This window comes from Pteropus vampyrus, unplaced genomic scaffold, assembly GCF_000151845.1.
Source record: "Pteropus vampyrus isolate Shadow unplaced genomic scaffold, Pvam_2.0 Scaffold85, whole genome shotgun sequence".
NCBI lineage: Eukaryota > Metazoa > Chordata > Mammalia > Chiroptera > Pteropodidae > Pteropus > Pteropus vampyrus.
In genome coordinates, this window is record NW_011888866.1 from 5,294,052 (window position 1) to 5,305,196 (window position 11,145).

The following is an 11,145-nucleotide window of genomic DNA, read 5'->3' on the forward strand; positions in this document are numbered from 1 at the left end:
GGGTTTTGAGCTGGAGGGTGGAGTTTTCTGGGACAATCATGTTCAAAGAACTAGAGAAATTCAGTCCTGGGACGGTCTTTGGATTGAGCTCACTGGAACAGAGAGTTGTGGGCAGAGAACAGATGCAAATCTCCTGAGGCCCCCAGATATTAACTTCTGAGTGAAGCTTCTGACTCATGCCTTCACTTCAAGGTCCTGGATAAGGATTAGCTCTGGGCTGGAAAATCTGGTCACAAGACGGTCACATTCAGATCCAAGGAGCCCAGATCACCAAGGTTGCAGTGACTCACTTTCAAGTGGTCTGGATTCTTAGTCGAGCTTATTTCCTATAAAAAGGAGGGCAGGGTTAGGAGCATTTTTCTCCTTCTTGGAAGACTTGACTCTTTTCTTTCCTTCATATTCTTGTCTAGTTGAATACTCAAAATTGCCACTTTCTGGGTGTACTCAAAATGCTGGGGATTGTAAGGCCTGCAAGGATTGCTGTTGTCTGGGGAGGTCAACGTGAAGTCAGCCAGCTTATCCAGGGGAACTTACTCTGCATATTCTCACCCCCAATGGTACTCTCCTTAGTGGACTGTGGGACCTGTCTGCATATTCTCACCCCCAATGGTACTCTCCTTAGTGGACTGTGGGACCTGTCCATTTGATGCTCTGCCTCCTCATAGAAGTGACATTCTCCCTGCATTATATGCCCCCTGTGAAACACCTCTCAGAGATGCATTTTTCTCCTTCTTAGCCATGGTCCATCTCTTATACCTTCCATATCCACAGTATTTTACAGATATTAAATATCGTCCTAATGATAACCTTGAGGTATAAACATTTAAAGACATCCTGAGTTCCTTGGAGGAAATATTAAATTTACGTTTAAGGTAGTTTTAGTGTTGGGTATTTTATTATATTCTAATTCTTTAAAATTTAAAACTATCTATAGGATTTAATTAATAGAATATTTGTTTGGGTAGAACTCCTTGTTTATAAATAAGAGTATTCTATATTAAATAACACTTGATTTCGAGGCTTCACTAAATTCTCCATTGTTGTGTCTGGAAAGGATCAGTTTTGAAATTAAAGCCAAAGTTTGATGCTATAGGGAAATGGAATTGAGCTCAGAGCTGACAAAGAGGACTGGGCTGCAGCTTTATCTAAGTGACACTGAGCCTCCAACAGAGTGGATGTGACAGGACACGCAAACACTGAACCATGCTTGGGCTGGTTGACTTTTACCGCCTATTGCAACCATTAGATTAAGACATTAGATGTCTTCTGGTTCAGCCTCCTTTGTTTACAGATGTGGAAACTGAGGCCCAGAGAAGTTTAGTGATTTATCCCTAAATCACTAGCTTGCAAGTAGCAGAGCCAAGACCCCAACTCGGACTTACTAAGAGTCTGTTGAGGGTAGAACAAGGAGCTTTCACTCTAAGCCTTTGTCAATATCCTATCTGTCTGCATATTTTGATGCTTGCTTCTGTTGGGCAAAGGCCTTTGGTAATTCATGGACTCATGGACTCTTCTTGCCTGGAGTCAGGGTAAAGTCAGTTACTGTTTCCCAATCACCTCATGGGTCATCTAAGTTGACTCATAGCTAAATTCAGATTGATTTTGACAGTTAAGATGTATTCCTGTTTGCTGAAATTGATTATCCTGCAACCTAAAGGCTTCTGTCTAATCTTAGCTTAATTCCTTTCATATCACGCTAAATTATCCCATATCTTCCTTAGGAAAACAGGATAGCATTGTGGCTAAGAATCAGACTTGGTAGCTCACAGACTTGGGTTCAAGCCCCAACTCTGCTGCTTACTAATTGTGTCATCTTGAGCAGCACTTTATTTTTCTTAATACCCCATATTCTCATCTAAAAATCTGAAGAAATAATAATAATAATAATAATAATAGCTTCCTCTTAGAAATGAGGCATAAATGAGAAAATCCATGTGTCTAACCCTTGATTCATGTTCAGTAAATGTTTTCTGTTGTTATTTTGAGCAAGAGAGAACTATGTCAGGTGGCACATAAACTTAAATTATACTCGCCCCTGTTTTCTTATGCTAAGGTGAAAAGAAAGTATGTTATTAAATGCTTAGGACTAAAGAGGCTGTCAGATTATTCTTGGAAATTTAAAGGCTTTAATAAAATACAAAAATAAAAATTAAGAGTTGAGGGACTTAAAAAAAGCTTTGTTATAATCAGTCCCTCCCCAGCTTCACCTTATGTGTTGCAGAGATCATCAGATTTGTTCTCAAGTACACTCTACATCAACAAAAAGGATAAGAGTTAGTTTATTTTTTCCTTGCAGAGCTTTGCTTTGGTCATATAAGCTCTGCATCTTTGCCCTTGTACTCTAAGCATTGCAAAGAATGCTATATTCTGCACATCTAAACAGAGAATTTGATTTACCAGCGAACATCTTGCTCTGAATATACCCAAGAGTTTTTCTCAAGGGTTTCAGATTTCCCAAACCCATGAAAACAGAAAAGCCCTAATTGAGAGAGGGTTGTCTACTGCAGGCACATCCCTTCTGCTGACATTAAAATGGTTTTCTGGCTTCAGAGATCCCTTTTCTCTATTTTCCTTTAGAGGTTTTCTCTCTTCGTGCTGATTTGCTTAGGAAGGGAGTTATGAGCTTGTGTATCCTATCCTTGGTCCCTCAGGGTGTGCCAGCTGTGTGGTGCCATGAGTGCCGATGTGGGCTCTGCTCCTGTTTCTTCAAATAATGTTTGTGATACTCATGATGTGAAATACTTCATCAGCAATTTCAGCTTTACTTATGTGGCTTTTTCTGCTTAAACCTAGTTCCCCTCTGGGTACTCAACGTGCAACTAGTGAGAGATGATTTTATATAGACTATTTTAGCTTTGTGAAGGAGTAAGTTACATAGCACAGTGAAAGGGCTCAGAGTCTGCAGGTTTGTAAAAGGACATGCTGAGGAAGAAAGTGAATGAAATGGCATATAAAGAGTTTAACTATGAATTTTCATCATTTTATAGAGGATTCTTTATTGGTCGGGTTGCCAGGAGAGAGAGTATAGGGGATTTTGATGATTTATCCTTACAAATAATTTGCCCTCCCACCCGTCCAAAATATGTTTATGAAGACCATGTATTTGTAAAATCTTAGTCAATATAAAATTAACTTAATTCGTTAATAACTGGCATGCTTCCTTGTTTCTCATAAAAAGTTATATGTCGAGATTTACTGGGTTTTAGTTTTTTGTTTTATTAACTATACTAAAAAGGCCTAGTTGCTTTCAAAAATCTAATTTTAAACCCATTTACGGGAGTTAAAATCATCATAAAAGTCAGTAGAGCTTTAAGAAAGTGGGGTAGACCTGAGTTAAGCCTAATGAACAAATTGTCATGAAGACTAATTTCTAGCTCTATATTTCCACCCTAAGGTTTCACAGGTCTCCTTGGAAAGCTAGTCTGCTTCAGAGAAAGTTTCTAACTGATGTTATTCTTCCTTTCTAGAAACAAGCCAATGACCTTGTGAGCACCCTGATGAAATGTACACCTCACTATATTCGCTGTATAAAACCAAACGAAACCAAGAAGCCCAAAGACTGGGAAGAAAGCAGGTATGGTAAAGATGGCACATGGGGAGGTCAGAGCCAGCTTTCGTGGACTCTGGCACACTTTTCCCTCTGCTCAAGACGGGCTGTCCTACGGCAGAGGCAGGAGCATTTAAATCGCCTTCAGATGTGTTTCATGTCCTTGTGTCTTTAACTTTTTCAGGACAAAAACTAAATATATTTTTTCCATCTTTTCTTTTTCCTAAAATGTTAGCAGTGCCATTCAGTTCAGAATTAGCAATTTATAATGTTGATTTTGGCCAGTCTGGGGGCAGATGGAAACAAAACAAAACAAAACAAAAAAACCCTCATACCGCAGAGTTAGGATGGTTTTAAAATTAGTTTGAGGCTCTGTATAGAAATTCTTAGTACACTTAGCTCCTCATCAGTACTCACAGGATGTGGCCTAGAATGCTTAACTCGGGTTTGAAAGTAAAGGTCCAAAGAGCTGGTTAAAAAGCAATCTGTCATTTAATGTTGCTCATGAGGATTCTGGGGACATGCCGTAAGTTCTAATTCCCTCGAGGACTGTGCTGATGAGCAGAGTGACTCTCTGGGAGGGAAAACCCCAAAGGGAGACATGTGGAGCACAAGTACGCAGTGAGCCCTCTCCCAGCTGACTTCTGAGGAAGCTCCGTCACTAATCCTCCCACCCCCAGCATTAGGGCAATGGCCTCTGCAGGATGGGATGATGGGATGGGGCATTGAGTCAGAAAGTGTTAAGATGGTGACTAGAAAATATAGTTTTTGCCTCCAGCTAAGGGATCCAGACACACGTTCCTACTGATCCCACTGCCCATAGGAATATAGGCTAGGGAGAGACCTTGTGAGTGACTTGGACTACAGAGAGGACCCCACCATTGTCCCCAGATAATCAAGTCCCTGGATGTGAGTATACCAGAATTGGCATCTTTTTTTCTCTCTTGGGAAAAAGTAGATAGACTTTTCTAGATGTTGAGTGACTTAGTCAGATTGAACTTGAACAGGAAGACCAGGATTAAAATTCATAGCTGCTAATTACCTTCTCTGGGAGACATGTATAGGTCCAGTAACCACCCTGCCAGCAAGATCCTTTCTAACCTGTGGCAGACAGGTAATACTTGATCCTTTGTGTGTGTTATGTGCTGTTGAGTCAGCTCTGATTCCTGGCTATCCTATGAATGAGCGATGTCCACAGTGTCCTGTCCTCAGCAGTCCTGCTCTGCTTCTGTAGACTCATGCCCGTGGCTTCTTTTATGGAGTCCAAGAATGTGCATTTTAAGAATCTCCCATGCTGGTGATGATGGTACAGGCATCGTAATTTGAAGACAGCTGATCTAGAGCAAAGGGCTGAACTGGGATTTGGAAGAACCGTGTCCTGGAGCTGGCCTGTTACCTGCTAGTTTGAGTGAGACACACTTAATCTTCTCAGTCCTTGGTTTCCTCCTCTTTAAAATAAGGTCAATCCAGAATGAGACCTCCTTTAGTCTGTCAGAGTGAACTTCTCCCAGATCTGTTCCCCCATGTCTGTGAGCCTGCCTCTGCCTGTCTCTGTGTCACCTCTACACTCCCCTTCTCATGTTCACCTGCATACACACCACACTTACATCTCATGTACATATACACACATAAAAGGTTGGTATCATATGAAACCTCAGAAATAAATTACAAGAGTCCTTGAAGCAGAGGTATTGATAAATGGATGCTTTAGTCCACCCTTCCCCCCGCATCAGGCTCCATCCAGCTTTCCTTTCCCAGACCTTCTCAACAAATATAATCTTAAAATAAACATAATGATAATCTCGCTCACTCTGCAAATGCAATACCTCCCCAGCACACCACCCCTTGCCCTACGCAGATTGCTCTGCTGAAAATCCCTTCTAATATAGATTTTACAACAGCTCCTGGTTAGAGGTTCCCCGACTCTGGTGCTACCTTCTCATACAATCCAAACTGACTCATTAGAATATCAGAAAATGGAGAAATTAAGACAGCAGTATATTTATTCAATAAATCCTCATAGAATTTCCCCATCCTATTTTTTTAAATCACACCTGCCCCTTATTTTAATTACAGCAAAGAACTTCATAACATTACATTCATGTAAACTGTTTTTAAAAAGCCTAAAGTATTAGTTGGTCAAGTGTTGATTTATATCTCTAGTAAGATCACTTCCTGGAGTCGTCCCCCCAGTCCTAGTTCAGGTTTATTGTGTGACAGATGGTTTCGCTCCACCTGTGAATGTGGAGTGTTGGGGTCCGTGAAAGGGCAGTGCGCTTCGCCGGCAGAGATTACACGGCCAATTGAAGCTCTTGGTGGACAGGGTTACTCACTCCAGAAGTTTATTGGGTGTGGTTTTTCCTGTTGAAAATGTGTTTTTGTTTGGCTCTGGCAACGTTGCCTGCCCTGGATTCTGAATTGCTGCCCCAGCAGGGTTCTCAGGCCTTGACCTACTTGTGTTAATGGCCAAGGACACTCAGGAAAAGGACTCCCCGCCTCTCCCTGAAAGGAGGAGCTGGCCAGCCAAGATGACAACTGGGCATTGCCATCCTGGCTGATGTTTACTTCAGAGGTGACGGCATGCAAGAATATGCAAAAATGAACTTGGATGTTTTAATTATGTGAAATTTTAAACATTATAGAATTTGCTAAACTGATTGTCCTGCTGAAGAAAATGTCTATGAAAAAATTTCCTGATGATGGAAGTTATAATGAATGAAACCAGGTTTTAACATGAGGCACGGTTCTTTCCTATGTGATTCATGGGAGAGAAACGTTTCTACTCGCATCAATGGGCGATGCATTCCCCGCCTCAGAAGATTGGAGTGAAGCCAGTATTTATGAAAAGTACTTAAAATGAGCAGATTATCTCTAACTGGCAGCCTCGTGTGTGTTTTACTTAGTAGAGAAAAGGCCAGTAGTGAGTTTCAGATTTGGAGGATGGGAGAAAGGGAAATTATTTGCCCAAATCAGATTTCTTCCCCATTAGTTAACCAGATATATAGTGCAAATTAAGTGTGGATATTAAATATTAATTCTTTATATTAAGGTTTTTTAAAAAGCTAGTTATCTTGAAGGGGCTGACATTTCTGGATGCTGATTCAAGTAAGAGCAGTTAGTTGAAACATTTCTAACGTCCCTCACTGTGTGACCTCATCCTTCCCAAGGCAATCAAGGCTCCGCCCCACTTCCAGCTTATTTTTTCCGCCTCCTCCACTCCCACCACCATCTTCGTGCCTTTGCTTTCACTGTGCCTCCTGCCTTTCCCTCCTCTACATCTGGTAAATTCAACTCAGCCTTCCAGGCCCAGACACGTCACCACTTCTGAAAATCCTCTCACTGTGAAAAATCCATTGTTTTCCTCTATTCTTCTGTCCTGGTTTACTTACTGTAGCTGTAACTATATTAGAATAATAACAGCTTTGTATGGCTCATGCCTGGAGCCAGTTAAGTGCTTTACATTGAATGTACCCAACTAGGAAGAAAGAACCAATATCACCATCCCCATTTTACACAAGTGGAAACTGAGGCAACGAGAAGTTCCGTGGTGGCAGAGCCAGTGGTGTACCAGGAACCTGGCTCCAGAACCTGGTTCTTGACCACTGTGCTGTCTGTGAGGTCTTCAGTAGGAACCGTCCCTAGCACCTTGCATAAATGGTGCGTAGTGGCACATCGTGGGTGTCAGAGAATGTGGGCCTTCGTTGGAAATGATGGGTTTCATGAGAGCCTTGCAGGGGAAACGACTTTTGGGAAGCCATGTGAAGTGGTAGGGAGAATGCTGCTAACTGCCTTTTCAGTAGGTTCCAGGGAACAGCTGCTAGCGGCCGTTCTCTGGAACCTACTGTTTGTGCAGTTGACCACAATTGTACTGAATGGGGGAGTGGGGAACTGCCTCCTGCCACAGCACACTTCTGATTGTCCCATCTTTAAAAGAAAAAGGCAGTTTACTTTTTATTTCTCATTTTCCTCAAATATCATGTTTCCAAGTGTCTGTATTCAACCAGCCTGCATAATATGCAGCAAAGGCCCTATTTATCTCCCCAGAGGGGACACGATCAGAAACTCGTGTCTAGGATCTGTCACTCGGCTTCCAGAACACTGTGATTCTAAGCAAGGGGTGGGTTTTCACAATTCACACGTCCGTGCAGCCCCTCAGATACACCAGGCCACTAAACCAGAATCCATGATGCAGAGATGGGGCCTGGGGCATTTCTCTGATGTGAAGATTTCCTCGTGTGGAAGCATCTCTCCAGTACCACCCAGCATCCGTTTTCCAAAATGCACTGCCAGGTTTTTTTCTATTATAAAAAGCAAGTAAAACTATAATTTACATATATTTTTAGAACACTTTGACTTAGGCATTTGACATTAATAGTTTTATGTGCCCTTTTTTGTTTTGTATTTTAAAAGCCTAGAAATGTAATCTCAGTAGGTCTAGAATCACTATTAAACTTAAGGTTGATAACAAAATAGCTCTAGTGTTGTTTAATTCAAAAAGTTACAAGTTCTTTCCTTTAGTCTTTTGAAAGTCTGTTATTTTTGTTCACAATCTGGGTGATAGGTATATGGCTTTCGGTTTTATTATTTTGTTAAAGTAAATGTGTAAACCTCTTCTGTAATTGCTGTATTTAATAATAAATTTTTTTTTTTATTTAATGTAATATAACCTGAAGATCAGCTCAGGCTCTGAACACGGTAAATCGTAGTCTTTTTTGGTGTGTTTCCTTACAGCTTAGGTTTGGGGGGATTGTGAGTAGGAGAGTGGGGTGACAGAATTATCCAGTGATGTCCTGGCTTCATTTCCTCCTTTACAGGGTAAAGCATCAAGTGGAATACCTGGGTCTGAAAGAAAACATTCGAGTGAGAAGAGCTGGTTATGCCTATCGGCGCATCTTCCAGAAATTCCTGCAGAGGTAATGAACTGGTGGTGATTCTGGACTCTTTTTTGTTTTAAATCGGTTTGTTGAGATAGAATTCACATACCATACAATTCACCGATTTAAACTATACAATTCATTGGCTTTTAATATATTTATAGAGTTGTGCATCCATCACCACAATTAACATTTTCATCACCCCAAAAAGAAATAACACTTCCCTAGTCGCCAACTCCGAATTCTCCCCTTGCCTCCTGCCCTAGGGAGATACTTCTTTCTGTCTCTGTAGATTTGTCTGTTTTGGGCATTGCATATAAATAGAGTCATACAATAAATATGTGGTCCTTTGTGTCTGCCTTCTTTCACTTAGCATAATGTTTTCAAGGGTCATCCATGTTGGGGCTGGACTTCATTCCTACTCATTGCCAAATAATATTCCATTGCACTAATATTCTCCTATACCACATTTTACTTGTTCATTAATCAATTGATAGACATCAGTTGTTTCTACTTTTTGGCTGTTAAAAGTAACAAATAATGCTATCAACATTGATGTACGTGTGTGGACATATGTTCTCATTTAACTTTCGTACCTAAAGCCAGAATTGCTAGGTCATACAGTGACTCTAAGTTAACCTTTCGGATGAACTGCTAGATCGCTTTCCAAAGTGTCTGTACCATTTTACACCCCCACCAGCAGTGTTTGAGGGTTCTAATTTGTCTGCATCCTTGCCAACATTTGTTATTAGCTGACTTTTTGATTCTAGCCATCCTAATGGGTATGAAATGACACTTCATTGTGGTTTTGATTTACGTTTCCTTGATGGAAAATGATGTTAAGCATCTTTTCATGTGCCATTAGTTATTAGGGAAATGTCTGTTCAGGTCTTTTGCCAGTTTTTTAATTGAGTTATTTGTCTTTTTTTTTATTGTTATAGCAGAATTATTTTTGTCATCATTTATTGTAAAATAAATCAGTAGCTACTTGTAATTGGTCTGTTTAGGGTAACACAAGTTCAAGAACTCATGATAATTGTGACACAGGAAGGTCTGAGGTTTATCTTGACTGTGCAAATTAATAGTATGAAGACAGTTTCAGGAAAATATTTAACCTACTTAAGAAAAGAAGCTTCTAGTATTTAACCTCAAAATTTTTGTACAGTCCATGTATAAATTTAAACTGATTTTAATATTTTCATTAAAGTGTCTCTGGCAGGACCTGTACTTAAATTGTTCTTATTTTGTAGTATTTGTTTTTGAAAAAGATAAAATGTGGTGTCCTTAAAATATTACATAATTCTAACTTCTCTAATGATTCTAAATTAGTGGAATTCCGCTGCATTTTCTATCTCTGTTTAATTTTTTTTAAGAAAGGAGGAATCTGTGTGTAAGCAATTTAATCAGGCAACAACTATGTCTTTCTTATATGACATAGGAGCAGGATGTAAAGATTTTTTTTTAATTCAAATTTTATGTAACAAAGAGCTAGCAGGCTGAAGAAGACCTTAGTTGTCTTTGAAATCCAGTACATCTAATAAAGTCATTTTTCTCGGGGGGCTATTGTTTCTTGTGCTTGGGATGGCTGACCTACTGGTCATCAGTGTGGGTCATCATATGTGGCAAGTCATCGTTGTGGAAGGAAGATCAGGAGAGGCTTAACAAAAGGGCAGATCAATCCATACAATAAAGGCTCATGGACTCTGTCCTCTCACAATCAAGGTTCATGATAATTTGGAGGCGGATTAAACTAGGAATGAATTCACCTTCATGGCTCTCTGAATTAGAAAAGGGCCATTACACCTACAGTGTAAGCAGAGCTATATGAAAAGAAGTATCTAGGAATCTAAGAAAATAAATTTCTAGAGCTCTCGCATCATCACTATAGCAGCATCCATTTTCTGACTAAAAACTGAGATGTTAATTATGAAAGACTTTGCTCTTTAAACAAATCGGTAACACTAGCTTAGGACAGGGTTTCTGTAAATTCTTTTTGAGCTGAGCAGCACGTACTCCTTACTATGGTTGAGAAAAATAAGCCTAAATGTGTATTCTGATTCTTAGGAAGGAAAATGTGGTAGAAGCATAAGAGATTTGCAAAACTTATTGTACTTCTCTCTCTCTCTCTCTCTCTTTCTCTCTCTCTCTCTCTCTCTCTCTCTCTCTCTCTCTCTCACACACACACACACAGACACACATACACACACACACGAAATATTTACACATCAACCAATTCAAGGTTTATATGTAGTGCCATGTTTAAAGAAACAGAATGGGGTTCAAATCCCAGCCTTGGGTGAGTCTCTGCTTCTGTTCTCTATTTTGCAAAATGGAAAGACCAACCTGATCAGGTTGCTATAAGAATAAAATGAGATCACACATTTAAGCACCAGGAATAGCACCTGAGCAGAGAAATCCCCCTGTAAATGTTAACCATTCATATTAGTTATTACCGCTGTGCACCAGGCATGATGTAAGATGCTGTATGAACCACACAGATATGGTACCCACTCATGGAGCTCTAGTCCTTGTGGAGGAGGCATAAATTTACCAAATAGGCACAAACATGAATATAATTACAAATGATGATACATGCTCTGAAGGAAAAATAATGTTTTCTATGAGAAAAAATAGCAGGGGATGCTTTTGCTTGGGTAGTCCAAAAAGGGCTCTCTCTGGAAGTGTCACTGAAGGGGAGTCCTCCTGAGTAGGAGCCGCCACGTG

General features: G+C 40.2%; 1 protein-coding gene across 1 annotated transcript in view; it reads left to right on the forward strand.

Annotated features, from left to right (window-relative positions):
• The window catches only part of MYO1E (myosin IE), a 192,031-nt gene that overhangs the window by 141,069 nt on the left and 39,817 nt on the right, over nucleotides 1–11,145 (forward strand). The window contains exons 17-18 of the mRNA XM_011363475.2: nucleotides 3,468–3,574; nucleotides 8,362–8,460. Coding sequence (XP_011361777.1) covers nucleotides 3,468–3,574; nucleotides 8,362–8,460 — 206 coding nt within the window. The remainder of the gene's footprint in view (nucleotides 1–3,467; nucleotides 3,575–8,361; nucleotides 8,461–11,145) is intronic.